Genomic DNA, 18,690 nt, shown 5'->3' on the forward strand with positions numbered 1-18,690 from the left:
TATGATTTATAGACATTTTATCTGGAAGCAGTGGTTTAAAGTTAAAACACTAATGATGGATTTGTTTCATACAAACACAGCTTTGGCTTCGTCGTGTGGATTATTGTGCTGTTTTTATCAGCTGTTTGGACTCTCATTCTGACGGCACCCATTCACTGCAGAGGAGCCATTGCTGAGCAAGTGACAAAATGCTACATTTCTCCAACTCTATTCCCACGAAGAAACAAACTACATCTACATCTTGGATGGCCTGAAGGCTTCATTTTTGGATGAAGTATTACATTGAACATTTTTCAACATGCAGGTCTCAATAACATCTATGCACTTACATAATTCTCATTTAAAAAAACAAAAAACAAATGTAGTTTTGGTAACCCAGCATGCATAATCATATAATGAGCGCACAGACTGATACAGAATTTTCTCATTTATTTATTTTCTTACTTTTACAAAGTATGTTTCCTCTCCATGTCTTGACTTTGCATGTAGCAGCCAAGGCAAATCTTATAGAGTACCACAATTCAAGACAATTAAAAATGTATATTTTATGATAACTAGACATGTAGTCATCTTATATAAACTGGTTAACACTTAAGTACTGTATAGTTTATTTACAGCGTGTTCATGCTAGGAAATAAAATTACATAAAAAGTACTGAGTACACAAGTAAACACCAATATGGTATAACATATATAGAAAATGTGATGGTAAACAACTAGTGATAAAATGGTTAAGGCTTAAAATGTGTAAAATTAACATGTTAGTCATTAATATTTCAATATGATAATAAGTATAAACATGTATAATAAGCCAAGGAGGTATTCTAGACATCGATACAGCTACACAAATCTCTTGGGCAACTCTACAGCTTTTTTTTCCCCCAAGATTGTTCTCTGGCTGAAAGGCTGAATCTCACAAGAACATGTCCAGGTTATATATTTCACCCCCAAAATCAAAAAAAAAAAAAAAAAATTGCTAAAAGATATTTTGAACAAAAGAAAATTAAGATTTTTAGGACCAGCAAGAATCTTTTTTTTTTTTGTATTTTAATGATAATTAAGGAAACGTTCCATAGAATTCACCTGAACCTACACACACACACACACACACACACACACACACACACACGCACACACACGCGCACGCACACACACACGCACGCACACACACACACACACACACACACGCACACACACACGCACACACACACACACACGCGCGCACACACACACACACGCGCACGCACACGCACACACATGCACACACACACGCGCACATATATATATATGTGTGTGTTTGGGTAAATTTTATGATTTTATGGAACATTTTAAAAACTGGACATTATATCATTAATACCATTATTAAAATAAAAACAAATTAAGTACAGTTTTTGTATAAGACATTTATACAATTTATTAAACACACTTATTCAATTTAAAAACTAAGGGACAGGATAAAAATAAGGCCTCGTGCCAAAAAAAAATACAAATAATAATAATGATCTTCATTTTCTTTTATGCAAAACATAGTAATCTGGACATTTCCTGACAGCTTTCACTCATCTACAATGTCAAATGCATGCTGACAACCGTAACATATGAATCGTCGCAGGTTTACACTTTTTATAAGTGTAATTTTTAAATGTTATGCATGTCTATTCTGAAACATCAGAATCTTTTGCCATTTTCATATTCTATTCATGGCACCAGACCACAAACATCTGTGTAGCACTAAGGGATCAATCTTGGAAAACATCTAAATGTGCTGATTTGTCTATGAAGTCCTCTACAAGGACTGAAGTCATAACAGTCCTCTTGAGGAGTTAACTTTAATGCTAAAGCTATTTTCATTTAGATGTCTGATTTCCCTACAAGCAAGGAAATGTTTTAATAGAAATTAAAACATTTTATGAATGACATTATCAAAACACAAGACCCTTGGTCTCTAAACCAACTTTGAGTTGCCCAAAAGAAGGGGATTTTTCCCAGACAGCATAGAAAAATACGAGAGGTGGTGCTGGACTTGGTCCAAGCTTAAAACATACAAACGTATGTCCTGTGATTTAATAATGCATAATCCCTACAGTCCCAAACGCTTAGCTGCCCAGAGCAATGCCTTTATTGTCATAACAGACCAGAAACTTTTAAAGCCAAAGCTGTGTGGCCTGAAAGTGCTGTGAAACCATCTTTGGATTTCCCGATTATTTCCTCTCAACTCAACGATGAGTTGGAGAAGAGGAATGTGTGTAACAGAAACTTCCCAAACCGCTGCTGTGTTTTGAGCCTCTATACACACAGTCTAATACATGTGGGAATGTTCTCAAAAACTAAAACAAACGAACAAACACACAAAAAAATAAACGTCAAACCACCTTGGTTTGCTTATGCCAAGATTGGGAAAGATTGACCGGGCCAGGACCAGGGTCTCAGATGAGGGAAATGCGAACGGGAACGCTGGGCGATTCGGTCCTTTGCGGCGAGTGTTGACTCACCAGATGTTCTACCACTGTGTGCTTAGACATGTGTTTCATAAGGTAGGTTTCCTGGAAAGAGGCATTATACAAAATATTAGATGTCCACGAATCAAGAAAAAAAAAAGATTGCATAGTGCTATAAACTGCCTGAAAATGTGGACTAAATCATAAATAATTTTTTAGGGCTTGCAAGAAAAGATCAAATTTGTGGTACTACTATGGACTTAAATGTAGGAAATAAACCATATATAAATATTTAAATTAATATCTAAATATTTAAAACAAAAATGGTAAAACTAATTTGTCACTTATGTTATATATTTTGCCATTTTAGTAATGGTTCAAATAGTGGAGCATCCCAGTGGTTCTCAAACGGAGGTGCTCAGGGCTATAGTTTACTAAAACTAAAAACAAAACTATACAGACATTAAACAATAAAAGAAAACTAATAAAAATGATAAAAACAGACAACCTAAAAATATTAATAATAATAAAACTTTAAATAAACTTTTAATGGGAAATATAAAGTATTAATTCAACTATTAATAAAAATATGAAAGCATTTTTTTATAGTACACTCAATTAAATAATCTCAATTATGCTAAAATAACACTGTGGTACAATTCTGAAAAAAAAAAAAAATATATATATATATATAAAATTTGAAATAAAAAAATATTTAAATTGTGATTTTATTTTAAATACCTTTTTCATTATCAAGTATATAGTATTATAATAATGTGTTATTAATATGAAATATGACATAATACATAAATCATAATCAAGATTTGAAAATATATATGAATTGCAGTTCTTAGGTACAGTAACTTGTCACCCTTTCTTTTCTTACAACATTTTTTAAATAGTTCTTTGTGGAGAGAGAGAAAAAAAAACTTTTCCAGGCAAAATAATTTTTTCCTACAGATTTTTTATTTTATTTTAATTTAATTTTTTTATTTTTTCAGATCTTACAGTGTGTCGGTTTTTTATTTTTCTTGAGCCATTGTCATGTAAATGCACCCTCTGTTACTGTAAGGTCATAAATACTGCATGCATATTAATTATAAAAAAATCAGCAAAACTCTAAAAAGTTTTTTAGAATACTGCATGTCACATAATCTTCGCAAAAGTACTATGTCAACTACACATTAACTGATTTAATCACACTTGGTTGTTGGTCTAATACTTTGAGAAAAAACTAGCACATCCCACTGTACTGAACACAAGACGGTGGAGAAGCCAGGATGATGAATGCTGTACTTACTGAGGTGTAGGCTCGACCACACATGCTGCAGCAAAATGCCTTGGCGTTTTTGATTGCGTGAGCAGACAAGTGGATTTGGAGGGAGGCGGAGTCAGAGTAAGCGCGGTAACAGTTGGAGCACTTGTAAGGCTTGTCTTTATTATGTGATCTCTGGTGAGACTGCAGTGAGTAAAGAAACACAAAGCTCTCGTAACACACAAACACACAGTCACACACTTACCCAGACAGATGACAGCAGAGACTGATATATTATATATATATATATATATGAGGTGTGTGTGTGTGTGTGTGTGTGTCAGACATAAAACTAATACAAATGACAGAAACAAACAAAAATATTACTAAAATGAATACTATTTCATGAAATATGTGAACAGTTACCAAAAGAAGAGATATTCGGGTCTTACTTGCAGATTGGAGAGCTGTGTGAAGGACTTTTCACAGCCTGGTTGGATACATTTATATGGCCGATCACCTGTGTGGATTCTGTAGAATGCCAAAAAAAAGCAAGCAATGTGTGATGACAAATATCAAAACTTGAAGGTCATTGAGTCAGTCTGGTGGACTCGAGGACAAGCTGAGGTTGAAGAGGTACCTGGTGTGCTGCTGTAAGTGTGAGAGCTGGCGGAAGGACTTCTCGCAGTAGGAGCAGTGATACGGCTTCACCCCCAGGTGAATGCGCAGGTGTTGGGCCAGGTAGGACGCGTTGGCGAAAGTTTTGGTGCAGTGAGGGCACTTGTGAGGCTTTGCTTCCGTGTGGGACTTGGAGTGTATCTGCATGTCTGACTTGGAGAAGAACGTCAGCGGACACACTTTACATCTGCAAGACGAAATGCAAATAATCTTCAGTATTTATTTCCAAAAACAGGATCTGGAATATAGGCTATGTGGCCAGTAAAACCTAAATGCTATGAAAGCAATTTAGATGACATATACGGCAGTTTGGAGCCAAATAAAACACAGTGAAAACACACTTCAATTTGGGTTCGGACCAAGAAATCAAACCAAGAGGAGACACATGACAACCAATGTTGAAATATTTAGATTTAGGGCTGTATGATTAATCAAAATAAATGGAAACTGACTTTCTAGATTTTTATTTTACATTGAAATATTACATCAGCAATAATCTACATTTAGTTTATTTCTTTTTTAGCAATAATAACAATAATAATAATAATACATTATTATTACTATTCTTACTAATATTATTATCTTTCTGATATTTATATAAAAAAAATCAGAAAAAAATATCAAATTGATGTACAAGTATTCAATTTGAGTAGTAGTAGTAGTAATAATAATAGTAATAGCTAGCTATTGCAATTTTGAACAAAACAATAGCAATGACATTTTTCCCAAATCATGCAGCCTATGCATTTATGCATTACATCTATGCATTCGGTAGATGCTTTTATCCAAAGTGATTTACATTGTATTCAAATTATACAATTTATCAGTTAATGCATCAAACCCATGACTTTGGTGTTGCAAGGGGCATGCTCTACGGTTTATACACAAATCACACTATATTTATATGCAAACAGTAGGGCTGGGTAAAAAAATCCATTTTTCGATTATTCGTTTTTTAAAATGTGGTAAATTCAAAATTGATTCTCAAAGGCCACAAATCGATTTTTTTTATATATATATATATATATATATATATTATTGTTTTATCTTAAAAATGAAATAACTTGATCCTATTTGATCAAGGAATGCGACTGTTCTGACTTTTTTCAGCATACATTTTTCATCTTGAATCAAATTTGTATTGTATTTATTTAACATAATTGTATGCATTTGAAAATTAGAGATGGGTTCTGTTTTAATGTACCCAAGTGTACCTAAAATAAAAGAGTTAAATATACAGGTTTGTGACTCTAAATTTCTTTTTATTCATTACCCACTTGTAAACTTATGTTCACTGTTCTTTTTTATAAATATAGTATTTATATTAAATCTATATACATTGAGTTGATTTGAGAATCGAGTATAGAAAATCGAATCGAGAATCGAAATCGAAAATTGAATCGAAATCGAATCGATTTGAGAGCTTGTGAATCGAAATCGAATCGATCTGGAACATCTGAATCGATGCCCAGCCCTAGCAAACAGTAAATATATTTTTATTTAATAAATATGCTAAAATAATAAAGTTATACCTGTAGGTTTTGCCCTCTTTGGCAGTGATGCTGACAGTTGATTGGTCGGCTCCAGAGGCCAGGAATGGGTAGGGAACGACAAAGAGCGGCCCAGAGGGGTTTTCAGCTTTGATCTTTTTGCGACCTCGTCCTATGCTCTTCGGAGGAGGCCCAAGCAGTCCTGCCAGTCCTCCGCTGTTTTTAATAACATCCATCCCCGGCCCGCAGGACAGTCCTGAGATGAGGTTTGGGGAAGGTGCGCCGCTCTGACGCGTCTGACTGCTGGTGGTTGGAGTGGTCAGGGTGGTCGGCGTCACACTCTCTGATGTGTTGTGGTTGGCAGTTCGAGAAGACGTCAGTGACAGTCCTGAAAATGAACATTTCTTTAAGGAAAAGTTCACCCAAAAATGAAAATTTGATGGAAATGAATACTAGAGGTGATTGTTTCTTCATGGGAACACATTTGGAGAATTTCAGCATTATATCACTTGCTCATCAGTGGATCCTCTGCAGTGGATGGGTGCCGTCAGAATGAGAGTCCTGATCAAAACATCACAATAATCCACACTAATGGTTTTGCTTGTAAAAGGTGCTTGATCTGTGCATATTTCTGTTCTCTTTTAGATGAGACAACTTTTCCACTGGAGGAAGTGTTATTATGGACTCATAATTTGGCCAGAAGCAACAGTCTATAGTTAAAACATCTTAATGATGGATTTGTTCCTTACAAACGAGCAGCTTTTTGCTTCACAAGACATTAACTGATGGACTGGAGTGGTGTGGATTATTGTGTTTTTATCAGCTGTTAGGACCCTCATTCTGACGGCACCCATTCACTGCAGAGGATCCATTGCTGAGCAAATGATGCAATACTACATTTCTCAAAATCTAGAACTCATCTACATCTTGGTTAGCCTGAGGGTGAGTTTCATTTATGGATAAACTGTTCCTTTAAAGGCATACTCCACTCCAAATTGAAAATGTTGTCATTAATCACTTACCCCCACGTGGTTCCAAACCCATAAAAGCTTAGTTCGTCTTCGGAACACAATTTAAGAAATTCTGGATGAAAACCGGGAGGCTTGTGATTGTCCCATAGACTGCCAAGTAACTTACACTGTCAAGGTCCAGAAAAGTATGAAAGACATCGTCAGAATAGTCAATCTGTCATCAGTGGTTCTATCTGAATTTTATGAAGCGACGAGAATACTTTTTGTATGCGAAGAAAACAAAAATAACTACTTTGTTCAATAAGTCATCTCATATGTGTCTCTCTGCATCATGGGACATGGGACAGTCACGAGCCTCCCGGTTTTCATCCAGAATTTCTTAAATTGTGTTCCGAAGATGAACGAAGCTTTTACAGGTTTGGAACGAAATGGGGGTAAGTGATTAATGTCAAAATGTTATTTTTGGTGTGGAGTATCCCTTTAATGTATATCACAGCAAAAACACATTTGCACAAAACAAAAACAACAATTTGCATTCACATACCTGACAGATGATTCGCTCTGGATGGCTGGTCTATGATTTGCCGCAAATGCCAGTCTTCCCACAATCCCCTTGCTTTAATAGCCGTTTTATCATCCAGATTCAAGTTTACATCACCCAGAATACGACCTGCTCACATTATGTGCACAATTAGCATTAAGTGTCTGTCTCAGTGAGCAGATTTGTGTTATGCAATGGAGAGTGTACCTGCGACGGTGCTGCAGGCGGGTCGTGCATGTAGGGCGATGTCGGCCTGGGTGGTGCTGTGAGCGTGGAGTCCCGGCATCTGCTGCAGCTTGGGCGTTGATATATTGTGCTGCCCACCTTCTGTCACCGTGGGCGGCACCAGTAAGGGCTGCTGGGAAGAGACAGAAGTGGGCGAGAGGTGTGGAGGTCTGATTTTCTCCGCCATGAGCTGTTCTTTGATCTTGTTGATCAGCATGAGGTTATCCAACTGGGGAAAAAAAGAGGGGAAAGTGAGATTAGAACAAACAGATGGTTCAAATCCTCCTGGTTCTGAACTTCTGACATGAGGAGAACAACGTGTTTAATCCTGTAAAGCCTGACATATGAAACAAGTCATTTTTTTCTGTTTAGTGTGATATTATATACATTGGGCTTTTATGGCTCATATTGTATGATATAGTGAGAATATGGAGCCTTTGCTCAATGAGGAAAAACAGAGGTTTCAGAGGCTCAAACTGAGAACAAATATGCAATTTGTTTCAGTTGCTGAAATTATTATGGCCAAAAAGTAAAATGTAAAATTAAAAAAAGGTTACATTTATAACAGTATAACAGACTACGTTAAAGAAAATTATATAAATATCAGTTGGCACAGTCTTTCCCCAATAATGTGAAATATAAACTTTTTATGATTTTATGATCAAAGCTCTGTAGTTTCTGAACATATAATGAAATGCAATACAATGTTGATTGAGAGATGAACAAATAAACATTCCTCAAAAGCCTGATGATCAGATTTGATACTCATTCGAACTCATTTTTCAAGTAAAACTACATTGCTTCAGGACATTTAGTGCTTATCTTGAAATATTACTAACAATATTAAAGTTATTCTTATGTTTAATATGTGTTACACTCTAAACATTAGCATGTTTGTGCCTATATCTGACTGACTGCTACTTAAGAAAACTAGTAAGCAATAAAGACTTAATTGTCTAGACAAAAATTAAGCCTAGTGCTGAATTTAAGTAAATTATTAATTCTGTTACTTTTAGATAAAAGACAAGGATTAATGAAGTCAGCCCATTGATGCATGTTTTTTTTCTTACCTGACCAGGAATAGATGGTGGAGGAGGCCAGAAGTATGGATTATTAAATCGAGGTTCTGCCATTCTGAAACACACAGTCAATCATGCTTAATTAATGATGCTTTAATTTTGAACTTTATGCATTGTAACTTGACTTTTATGTGACCGATTCGAGGCAGAGCACAAACCAAATGGATCTTTTAGGGATTGTGTAATTGCTGATGAAAGATTCAAAGACGAAGACGATAATGACAGACAATGACTCAAGGTTTTTTTTTGGGGGGGGGGGGGGGGCGGGGGTGGATGAAGAAGGATCTGAAGGTTTGACTAGGAAACGCAAACCACACAAAAAGGTAACATCCTTTAAAGAAACAAAGAAAAAAAAACTATGGCTGCTTGGTGGTTCACAAAAATGTGCAATTTCTCACTGAAGGCTCTCGGCTCATATGTGACTGAATGAGAGTGAGGCGGCTGAAATAAAATGGAAAACTATACTGCAAAGACTAGATCTGAACTCCCATGATTATTTATTGATTAGAAATGCAGATCTAATCCAAGATTACATAAATTAAATGAAAACTCAGTGCAGTACATTAGTTAAGAAGTAACATTCACAACCCATTTGACTTCCATAAAGTGACATATTTAAGAGCAAAACAGGATGAAAATGCTCAAGGATATTAAAAAGCAAAATGTTGGGACTTCATAGGTATCTCAACTAAGATGTAGGTGAGTTTGTTTTTTTATCTGGAACAGATTTGGAGAGAAGTAGCAATGCATCACTAGCTCAGAAATGGCTCCTCTGCAGTTAATGTGTGCCGTCAGAATACTCCAAACAGCTGATAAAAACATCTAAATGATCCACACCACTCCATTCCATCAATTATCATTATTAATTTTGTTTGTAAGAAACAAAGCCATTATTACCATGTTTTTAAATGTGAACCATTGCTTCTGTCTAAAATGCGAGTATTGCTTTCTGAAAAAATCTCATCTGAATCAAGAGAACAATATGCACAGGTCAAGCACTGTTTAAATGAGAAAACAAACTTGTCTTAAACAAGTTTTAAACAAATATGCAGTGGATTTTGATGGAAGAGGCAATGAACTGTTTTACTAGAGGAAGCATTATCATGCATCATGGACTGATATTTTATCCAGAAGCAACGGTTTTAAGTTAAAAACGTTTTAATGATGGACTGGTTTTTAATCACAAAAACACAGCTTTTCACTTCACAAGATGTTAACTGATGGACTGGAGTCGTGTGAATTACTTGTGGATTACTGTGATGTTTTTATCAACTGTTTGGACTCTCATTCTGACGGCACCCATTCACTTTCACATGAATGCTACATTTCTCCAAATCTGTTCCCGTGAAGAAACAATCTCAGAAACAATCAAAGTACATTTTCACCAAATGTACATTTTTGTGTAAATTCTAACGGAGCAAAAGACATACACTGATGAATCATTAATAATATTGCCAGGAAATTATATTAAGGACATTTTAGGACTAATTTTAACCTTAAAAGGCGTGATTCTTAAAGAATCAATCACTGAGATCACGTACCGCTTTGTGTACCAAGTTACAAGTAAAGCTTCATCATATTGACACTGCCATTGTTTAGAGGCTTTTGCTGTTGGCTTAGGACTTGCACTTATACTGCAATTAATTGCAGACTGTGCCTTTAAAAGCATCAGCACATTACTTAAGTATTATTCGTGACACAGTGATATGAATATGATACAACACAGAACAAGCGTTTCGAGCAAACTCACTGTTAGTTCACACACCTACAGCAGTTTACTCAATACTGCTAGGCTCAACATGATGCCCGATGAGAAAATCAAACAAATTACATCTTCCTAAAGCATTTTCTTTCAATGCTTGCATTGTAATGGCAACTTCTTCAAATTATGTTGGTCATATCACAAAGCTCGTAAGCAGCAAGCATGATTTAAAAAACAACGTTGATTGCAAAGTCACAAAGAGAAAATATTTGAGGATTTGAATGTTAAAACCTAGAAATGTCAAATGCATATGTAAATGTGGCAGATTAATTTGGAAAAGTGAAAACTTTAACCCACAGTTTTAGCAGGAAGTGAAACAGAAACCCTTTCAGCATCATTAAGGAAATATTCAGCAGGGTCTGGGATCATATATTTGGACATATCGCTTTTATTATTTTTGGCTCTGCTAAATGAATTTCTCTTCAAGGCCCCTTAGTCAAACACTCTCAAGACCCATAAGCACTGCCAAAACATTCATAGCACAGTGTCATGGACATAATGCAAGAGAATGATATGGCTAAAGTAATCAGACCGTATGGAAACGTTTCCAAAACCAGCTTGGTAAGGTTTTTGAAAGGGCGGAAAGATGAATGTGAATATCCTGTTTGTTCAATACAATCACTTCAAGGAATCCTTTCCTTCTGCATTCTGGTCATTTTGACCCGGAAAGAATCTTCTTTTTCCTGTACAAGCTGGTTAATGTTATCAGATTTTAATAAAGTCTACCGACTTTGCTCACACAGAGTATAACAACTTCCCCCACCCCCTTTTTTTTGTTGTTGTTGTGGTGGTGTTCCCAGTCAGAAATTGCTTATAAATATTTAATTACGCTATATTATCACTAAATATTGAATTCAATCTTTTTATTAGCTTGTTTTATTTCACTTAGCACAGGTTTTGTTTCTTTTGAAACTGATTTATTATAGACCTCAATGATCTGAGCTCATGCACCTCAGTGTTTTTGTGAACACTGCCAAAATGATCCACAAATAATGCTTGTTTCACTCAAAAACTGAGGTTGCATATGTGCATAAGCTCAAATCAATGAGGCCTAAGATCAATCAGTTCCAAAAAGAAAGACTTATTGAAAGAAACAAGTTAACAAAAAGATTGAATCTAAAATTTGATGAGAATACAGCATAATGAGAGATTTACAAGCAACTTTAAAAAGGCAGGAAACAAGGTTTCAAATGTCAAATACACTTCAGAGTATATCAAATTACTATGAAAATGTCATAAACTAATACTTAATTTGCACAGAAATGCCATTTCCATTGTACTTCAAGTATACCAAGATATCAACCATAGTAAATGTCCCAAAATAAACAAGTAAGTACCATTTGGGTGACCATTCATCTGGTATAGAGATGCATTACAATTACAGTTTTACGCTATAATAGTGTAAAGCTGCATTTTATAATTAAATTGACAAAGATTTCTACCTGCATCCCCATTTAAATGACGCTGATGTGAAGTGTGTGAGTAACAGCCTACCAACATAAAAAAAAAAAATAATAATTAGCTAATAAAACCACCCAGCAGCTTTAAACGACATGTAAATATCAAATAAACATTTTGGTGAAGAATGACACGTCTCTGAGTCTTTGATATAAACCGAGACAAAACTTACTCAACTTTTTCTTTTATTCTATCGGCATCCTTGAAATCATTCTCAATTAAAGCACGCCGCCTTTGATAAAACATCAAATTAAAAACACTCGCAAAAGAGCGCGAGCGGACGCGTTTCGTGGCTTCTGAGAGTCCGGGTCCCCGGTGTCTGCCTCTCCCACATTCTCAGACAGTTTTATTAAAAATTTCAGACAAAAGGAAAACAAAAATGGCAGCCTGTCTTATTTTTATAAGGACAGGGCGCCATATTCTGCAGATCCCATTTTTTAGCGACAAAAATACATCGCGTGAAATCAGATCAAAAGAGCGAGGTGTCAAACGCCGCATTATTTGCATTAAGTGAGCGAATGATTGTTTACTTAGATCTGCAGGTTTGAATAGCCCGGCTGGAGGAGGAAAAAAAACAGAGGAGGAAAAAAACGAAAGACTTCCTACAACAATCATGCGATGCGAAAAATTACGCATCTCTCCCGCGAAAATGTAACATTTCTATCATGACGCAATAATGCACGAGCGTGCATTTGAAACATTGTTGCAACACGCGTCCGCTTTTGATTTTTTTCTTTTATTTGAACTTTTTGCTCACTCGAATGACGTCTAGCGTCGCTTCAATGCATCATGCAAAATGTACAAAAAAAATAATTATTCAATAGTTAAAATGAGCAGAAGGCGACAGACGTACCTTGCACACCTCGACGGTGGATTTATTAGATTTAATGAAAGGTTCAGATGTTCTTTCGGCTTTGCCTTCAGAGGGAGTTCAGACCTTCCGGGTCGCCTGCCGTTCACTTCTGGGTGCTGCAGGCACTGTGCTAGAACAGCGAAGCCATATATGACCAAATATGCATCAGAGCTTTTGACATTAAAATATTCATTAAAAACCATGACTTATTAGCATTTGTTTTACTCCTATGAGAGGTCAGAGAAGTGATGTCCACGATGTGGGGCTCAAAACAGCAGACACTGAGATATGGAGTCATAAAGAACATATGAGTTTTCTATTAATAAGCCTACGAAATACGACATTGATTTGTAACAACATTAAATAATTGCATTACTTATCTATTTATACATGTATGTCTTATGAATGTAGATTGGATTTTTTATAGGTATAGAATACAATAGAAACAAACAAAGACAATACAATATATACTAATAATCAGAATTTGGACACATTTACTATTATTATTTTAAAAATTTTACATCTAAATAGTCATCAGAAGAATTATGAGTGACCTGAAGATATGAAAGGGGAACAAATCCATTATGTATGCTTCAGAGCTTCTTTTTTTGTCTACATTTAAGCTAAGATGTGATCTTTTACATAAATAATGTTTCTTAAACTTCATCTGTTCCAACTCATCCGTTTTAAAGAAAATACAGTTTTTTAAAAATAATGTATAGTGTGTGAAATTCACCTGTAAGTGTCTATAAAATAAACTGCAATCGTATAAGACTTTAGATGAAAAGGTTTATAATGATGAGTAACATATATAGTTTAAAATAGTTAAACTTTAACTTTGACTGGTTGTGTATGTTTACAATATAATTTACAAACTGCAAAGAAAACTGCATAAATTACTTGAAGTACAATATTATTATTAATATTATATTATGTTTGTAGCCTGTCTATATCAGTTAAGTACGTAAAGTAAATATCCATTTTTGATCAGGTTAATATAGTTCACTAAAACATTTTGTTCCTTAAAACAAAACCGATCTTAAATTAAATGAAATATAAATAAAAGTATTTTATTTCAGCTATAGTTGTCAAGGCAATGTTTTTCATTTCCATTCAGCTTTAATTTGATGTACTAAAATAACTTAAACTAAAATTGTTACTTGAAATATCAAACTTTAACTGAAAATATTCTTATATATATATATCTTATATATGAAAATATACTTATATATTCTTATAACTTGAAATATATATATATATTTTTAAGTTCAGCCAGCTTTCAGACATTTCACATTTTTATTTGGTTTAATGTATGTATTGAATAACTAAAACTAAATTACAAATTAATCAAATAAAAAAAAATGCTAACAAAAAAAATTAAACAAAACTAATTCAAATATTAATAAAAGCTATAATACTGCAGCTTATGGATAATTCTCTTTCTTAGTTTTGTATCTTTTGTTAGTTTGCTTCACGTCTTATCTCAGATGAGCAGTAGATGGCAGCACGCGCTTAGACTGTTTCACGATTTAAAGCGACAGAGCTTATCCACAGACGGCAGCCCAACAGCTCTGAAAGAATCCACGCGCTGTCAGTCAAATAAAGCTCACAGAAGCGTGCTGTGGGTATCAGCGACACGAGCACTACATTAGGAAGTCGCATGCGCACATCTGAACACTTGTGGTCGTGGAGGAAGCAGATGGACTGGTTTCTGTTTGTGAGAGATCTAGTCAAACATTGACACTCCCTCAACACAGACATGTGCTTTGAGCCTAGATAACATTAAAAAAAAATGTTTTGACCCGTCCCACTGGGGGAGGGTGAGATGAAATGCATGCACACACACACACTAACTCACACGCTGAATGACTGGCTGCTGGTGTGTTCAGGTAGGGATCAGTCTCTGCTAATGTTCAGCTGGCTTCTTTCCTAGAGCCTCAGCTCTGGTCCTCGGGTCTTCCAGCTTTACATGACTCCAAGCTCCTCAGATGTTTGAAGCCACATCCTTTCATCTGGTGTTTCTGGTGAGTGAGTTGTAATGGCCCTGTAATTATGACATGGCTGTGTAAATAACCAAATGCTGCTGATTTTCCATAAGAATACTTCACTGAGAACAGTGGAAGCAGTGGTGAAAATCTCATGTTGAGAAGTCTGTTGAAAAGGCTTTTATTTATATATATATATATATATATATATATATATATATATATATATATATATATATATATATATATATATATATATAAAAAACATTTATTTATTTATGTTAATAACATTAACATTTATATATATATATATATATATATATATATATATATATATATATATATATATATATATATATACATTAAACAAGACTTTGGATCTGAACCGAAATAATAAAACTCATATAGCAAATACAGAAGGTGTGAGACAAGTAAATCAACAAATTAACAACAATGGTAAAAAAAACACTAAGTGCTGAATGACAGATGTTGGTTATGTCACTTACTGCCTTTCAATATTTTATATTTTTACATTTACAGATAGATAGATAGATAGATAGATAGATAGATAGATAGATAGCTCATTAACTAAATACCAAAAACATTTTAATTTCAAAATCTTCTGTCAAATAGTCAGTCTTATCAAATTTGACTAATAGCAGCCTCTTTTTATATCTTAATTGGCAAGAGGTACTTGAACATCAGCACCATGATAAGTTGACACAGTGCAATTCATTAACACTTTGCCAAAAAAAAAAAAAAAAGTAAACAAATAAATGCAGTTTTTGATTTTAGCAGTCGGGAAATGATTGGATCATGAAAAATGGGAGAGTTCAAATTCAAAATTGTTGGCTGTCTTGGTGACATCATCCAAAATGGCAAGACGTTATAGAAGTGGAACAAGTTACTTTTGATAAAACATTCTTACACAACGACTTTCAGATCTTGTGCATTTATCATCAGTGTCCTTCCGGAGACTTCCTGTGCACTACAGCTCTTAAATGAAACATCAAGTGACACTGTATTTTTTATGTCTCTTGTAAGTGTGAAGATGGAGGGTGTTCTGGAAGTTACGCTCTGTCTGTGTGTGTGCAAACTGATGAGCAGCATGCTGCTGTGTTCGTCTGTGGTCACACACACCATCACTGCGGTTAGTCTGTGCTGCAGCTGCCTGCTGTTATTTACAGACCTTGCTGTCACCAGTAAGCAGAAACAAACACTTTGCCCACATTTTCCACTTAACTGATCAATTTAAAGGCTCACCCAAAAAATGGAAAGTTGCTGTTAATTAACACACTCTCAGGCCATCCAAGATGCAGGTGACTTTTTCTTCAGTGCAACAGTAAAGAAGATTTTTAGATGAAACTGTGTTCCTTGGTGATTCATAAAATGCAAGTCAGTGGCTACCGGCACTTTGAGAATAAAAAAACAAAAAACATATCAAGGCACACAGACAAATTAACGTTTGTATGGTTTCTAATTGTTTATGAAAAAAGTGAGCTGATAAAGACAATTTTATTAACTTTATATTCTTTAGACATTTAGACATGTAAAACATCCATGTTTCACATCATTATTGGGTGCATTAATAATATAATTGTGTATATTACTTTGCGTGATCACATAAACAAACTAGTGGATTGAAATAAACTGCCCGAAAAAAAGGATGCGGAAAAGAATCAGATTTCCCAGTTTGTCCGAGTATCTGGATTACAGGTAATAATGTAGTAAATAATGTTCAGTTTCTGGAACAGTCCGATTGTTTTGCTTCATGAGACCTTAATAAATCGTCAGGAGCCACAGGTATTAATTTTGTGTTTCTTGATGCTTTTTTAATTCTCAAAAATGGGCAGCCGCTGACATGAATGTTATGAATTGCAGAGGACCACGGTTTCAGCTAAAAATCTCATTAAGCGTTCTACTGAAGGAAAACAAGTCATCTACATCTGGGATGGCCTGGGAGTGTGTAAATTAACAGTAGATTTACATTTTTGGGTGAATTATCCCGTTAACACGTCTTTTCTCTTCCTCCAGTGTTTTTACTTTACGTCTGGCTCATGGAGTCCTCTCTGACACCTTTTCACGTGTCTTCGGATGTCATCGCTCTTCGATTCCTGCTCTTCCTTTGCCAGGCCTACGGTGTTGTGTTGCTGCTGATGCCACCTTTGATTGTTGTGGAGTTGTTTGTTGAGCTGCTTTATCAAGATGGGCGACTTAAGGGACAAGATGCGAGACAGCGAGATGCTAATGAATCCCTCTCTATGACAGTTGGCTATTTGGGATGTCTTCTAGCATGGAGCGTGAGCGGGATCTACAGCAGCCATGACTGGACGCTGGAGCAGATGTCAATGGAAACCTGTCGGGAAAAAGGTGGCCATCTTCTTACCTGCCTTCCCAGCACTGATGAGTTTTCTTGGGTTCTTCCTGCTATGGTTGTCCTGTTGAGCCTGACGGGGAACTTGGGCCTGTTCAGGATGAAGGCATCCAGAAGACAGCCCGACTCATCTGAAAACACACAGACGGGCGAGAAAAAGGACTGTTTGGGCCCTGGGCTAATGCATATGTCTCAAACTCTGGTTGACTTAGAAAAAACACCCAACAGCTGCTGTGTTCACATGGCTGGGTTTGTTTATGGTGATCCACAATGGATCTGTCCTGGGAACGGTGTCCAGTGCATTCAACAAACCAGTCTGGCAGACAGTTCAAAGAAACAAAAGCAATCATCCAGCCATGCAACATTTGCTCAGTCCAAAACCGATCTTCTTCTGGATGTCACATCATTGGCGCTCAAAATGGAGAAATGTGCATTTAACAAAAAAGACCCAAAGTCTCAAAGAAGACACAGCTGGTTTAAAAAAAGGGAAAGTCCCTGCTCAGGCCGAGAAATCTTCACAGGGTTGGTATGCATGGTTATGGTTTGTGTTTTTCCTACAGTCGTCAGCGGAAATATTCTTCTAATCTTTAACCTGGAGAATTTGGTGGTGTACAGCTTGAAACTCTTATCTCTGTCAGTCAACAGAGCACCAGCTCTGTAATTGCATAGAGGTGTGTGTGTGTGTGTGTGTATGTATGTATTTATTTAACCCTATGGTGACATTGGAAATGTGAGCTGTTTATTCAACGATTTATTTCACAGTTAAAAGAGGCTGCATTAGTAAAATCTGTTTTAAACCGATTGCAAAAGAGGAATCGTGTCGGATATGGGTCATTCTACAGAATTGGACCACATTTAAGTTTTCAAATCTTAGATGTTTACTAATATCCTTCTATTCTCTATTGAAACCCACAATCATATTTAAAATATTAGTAAGCTTATGAAGTCTTCATTTATTGGGTACTTACAATCGGGAGGTGGCTGTCCCGAATCCTAACCCCTAAATTTCAACTTATGAAAATGATATTGAAATAATTTTTAATTTAACAACATTTAAGTCTGTCTCTCTCATAGCTACAGGGTGAGTAGACAGGCCCCATCATTTTGAGGTAAATATGTTCAAAGTCTGAAAAATCTGTGTGTAACACTAAGGAACAGCTCTACCGAACACCCTTTTTCTGCAATTAAGCACACCTTTTTAGGAGTTATTACATTTCATTTAATTTCTATGTGTGCTCAACTGTTCAGAACTGTGCTAGCTAACCATGTGCTGATTAGAATCTTTGAGATCGGTTCAAAGGTATCTAAAATTGTCACTAACGAAAGAGTCACTACATATGGAGCAGTTTTGGTAGTGACATCTGCAAAAGGAGATGGCCAATCCATGGAAGTCTGTGCAATGAAAGACAAACACATTTTATGGAAATCTGACAGAAGAACACAAATTAAGGTTGCCAAAACAGATCTGTTAAGAATTTGTGAGTTTATGAGGTGCATTTCCCTTGCAAAGTAAATAATCTGTCTGTTTTGAAAGCATCAGCTGGTTTCATGTGAGATTGTTGTGTTAATTTTAAACCCAAAA

At 35.6% G+C, this 18,690-nt stretch overlaps 2 protein-coding genes across 5 annotated transcripts; one reads left to right on the forward strand and one right to left on the reverse strand.

Moving 5' to 3' along the window:
* Positions 1–1,806: 1,806 nt before the first annotated feature.
* LOC132119682 (zinc finger protein 362-like) lies at positions 1,807–12,863 on the reverse strand. Of its 3 annotated transcripts, none has more exons than XM_059529859.1 (9): positions 12,750–12,863; positions 8,668–8,731; positions 7,580–7,826; positions 7,376–7,501; positions 5,903–6,248; positions 4,333–4,557; positions 4,145–4,223; positions 3,738–3,896; positions 1,807–2,542 (listed from the first exon to the last, which is right to left on the reverse strand). In XM_059529859.1, the coding sequence occupies exons 2-9, from the start codon at positions 8,728–8,730 to the stop codon at positions 2,426–2,428; spliced, it is 1,362 nt and encodes a 453-aa protein (XP_059385842.1). In that variant the 5' UTR covers position 8,731; positions 12,750–12,863; the 3' UTR covers positions 1,807–2,425. The 3 variants fall into 3 exon arrangements, with proteins under 3 accessions (XP_059385842.1, XP_059385841.1, XP_059385843.1); XM_059529858.1 differs by lacking the exon at positions 12,750–12,863 and adding an exon at positions 12,069–12,621; XM_059529860.1 differs by lacking the exon at positions 12,750–12,863 and adding an exon at positions 12,074–12,574.
* Positions 12,864–14,382: 1,519 nt separating this feature from the next.
* LOC132119105 (uncharacterized) lies at positions 14,383–17,841 on the forward strand. Of its 2 annotated transcripts, XM_059528856.1 has the most exons (3): positions 14,383–14,773; positions 15,779–15,936; positions 16,769–17,841. In XM_059528856.1, exons 2-3 carry the CDS (start codon positions 15,786–15,788, stop codon positions 17,767–17,769), a joined length of 1,152 nt encoding a protein of 383 aa, XP_059384839.1. In that variant the 5' UTR covers positions 14,383–14,773; positions 15,779–15,785; the 3' UTR covers positions 17,770–17,841. The 2 variants fall into 2 exon arrangements, with proteins under 2 accessions (XP_059384839.1, XP_059384840.1); XM_059528857.1 differs by lacking the exon at positions 15,779–15,936.
* The last annotated feature ends 849 nt before the right edge of the window (positions 17,842–18,690 follow it).

This window comes from Carassius carassius, chromosome 38, assembly GCF_963082965.1.
Source record: "Carassius carassius chromosome 38, fCarCar2.1, whole genome shotgun sequence".
NCBI classification, from domain to species: Eukaryota; Metazoa; Chordata; class Actinopteri; order Cypriniformes; family Cyprinidae; genus Carassius; species Carassius carassius.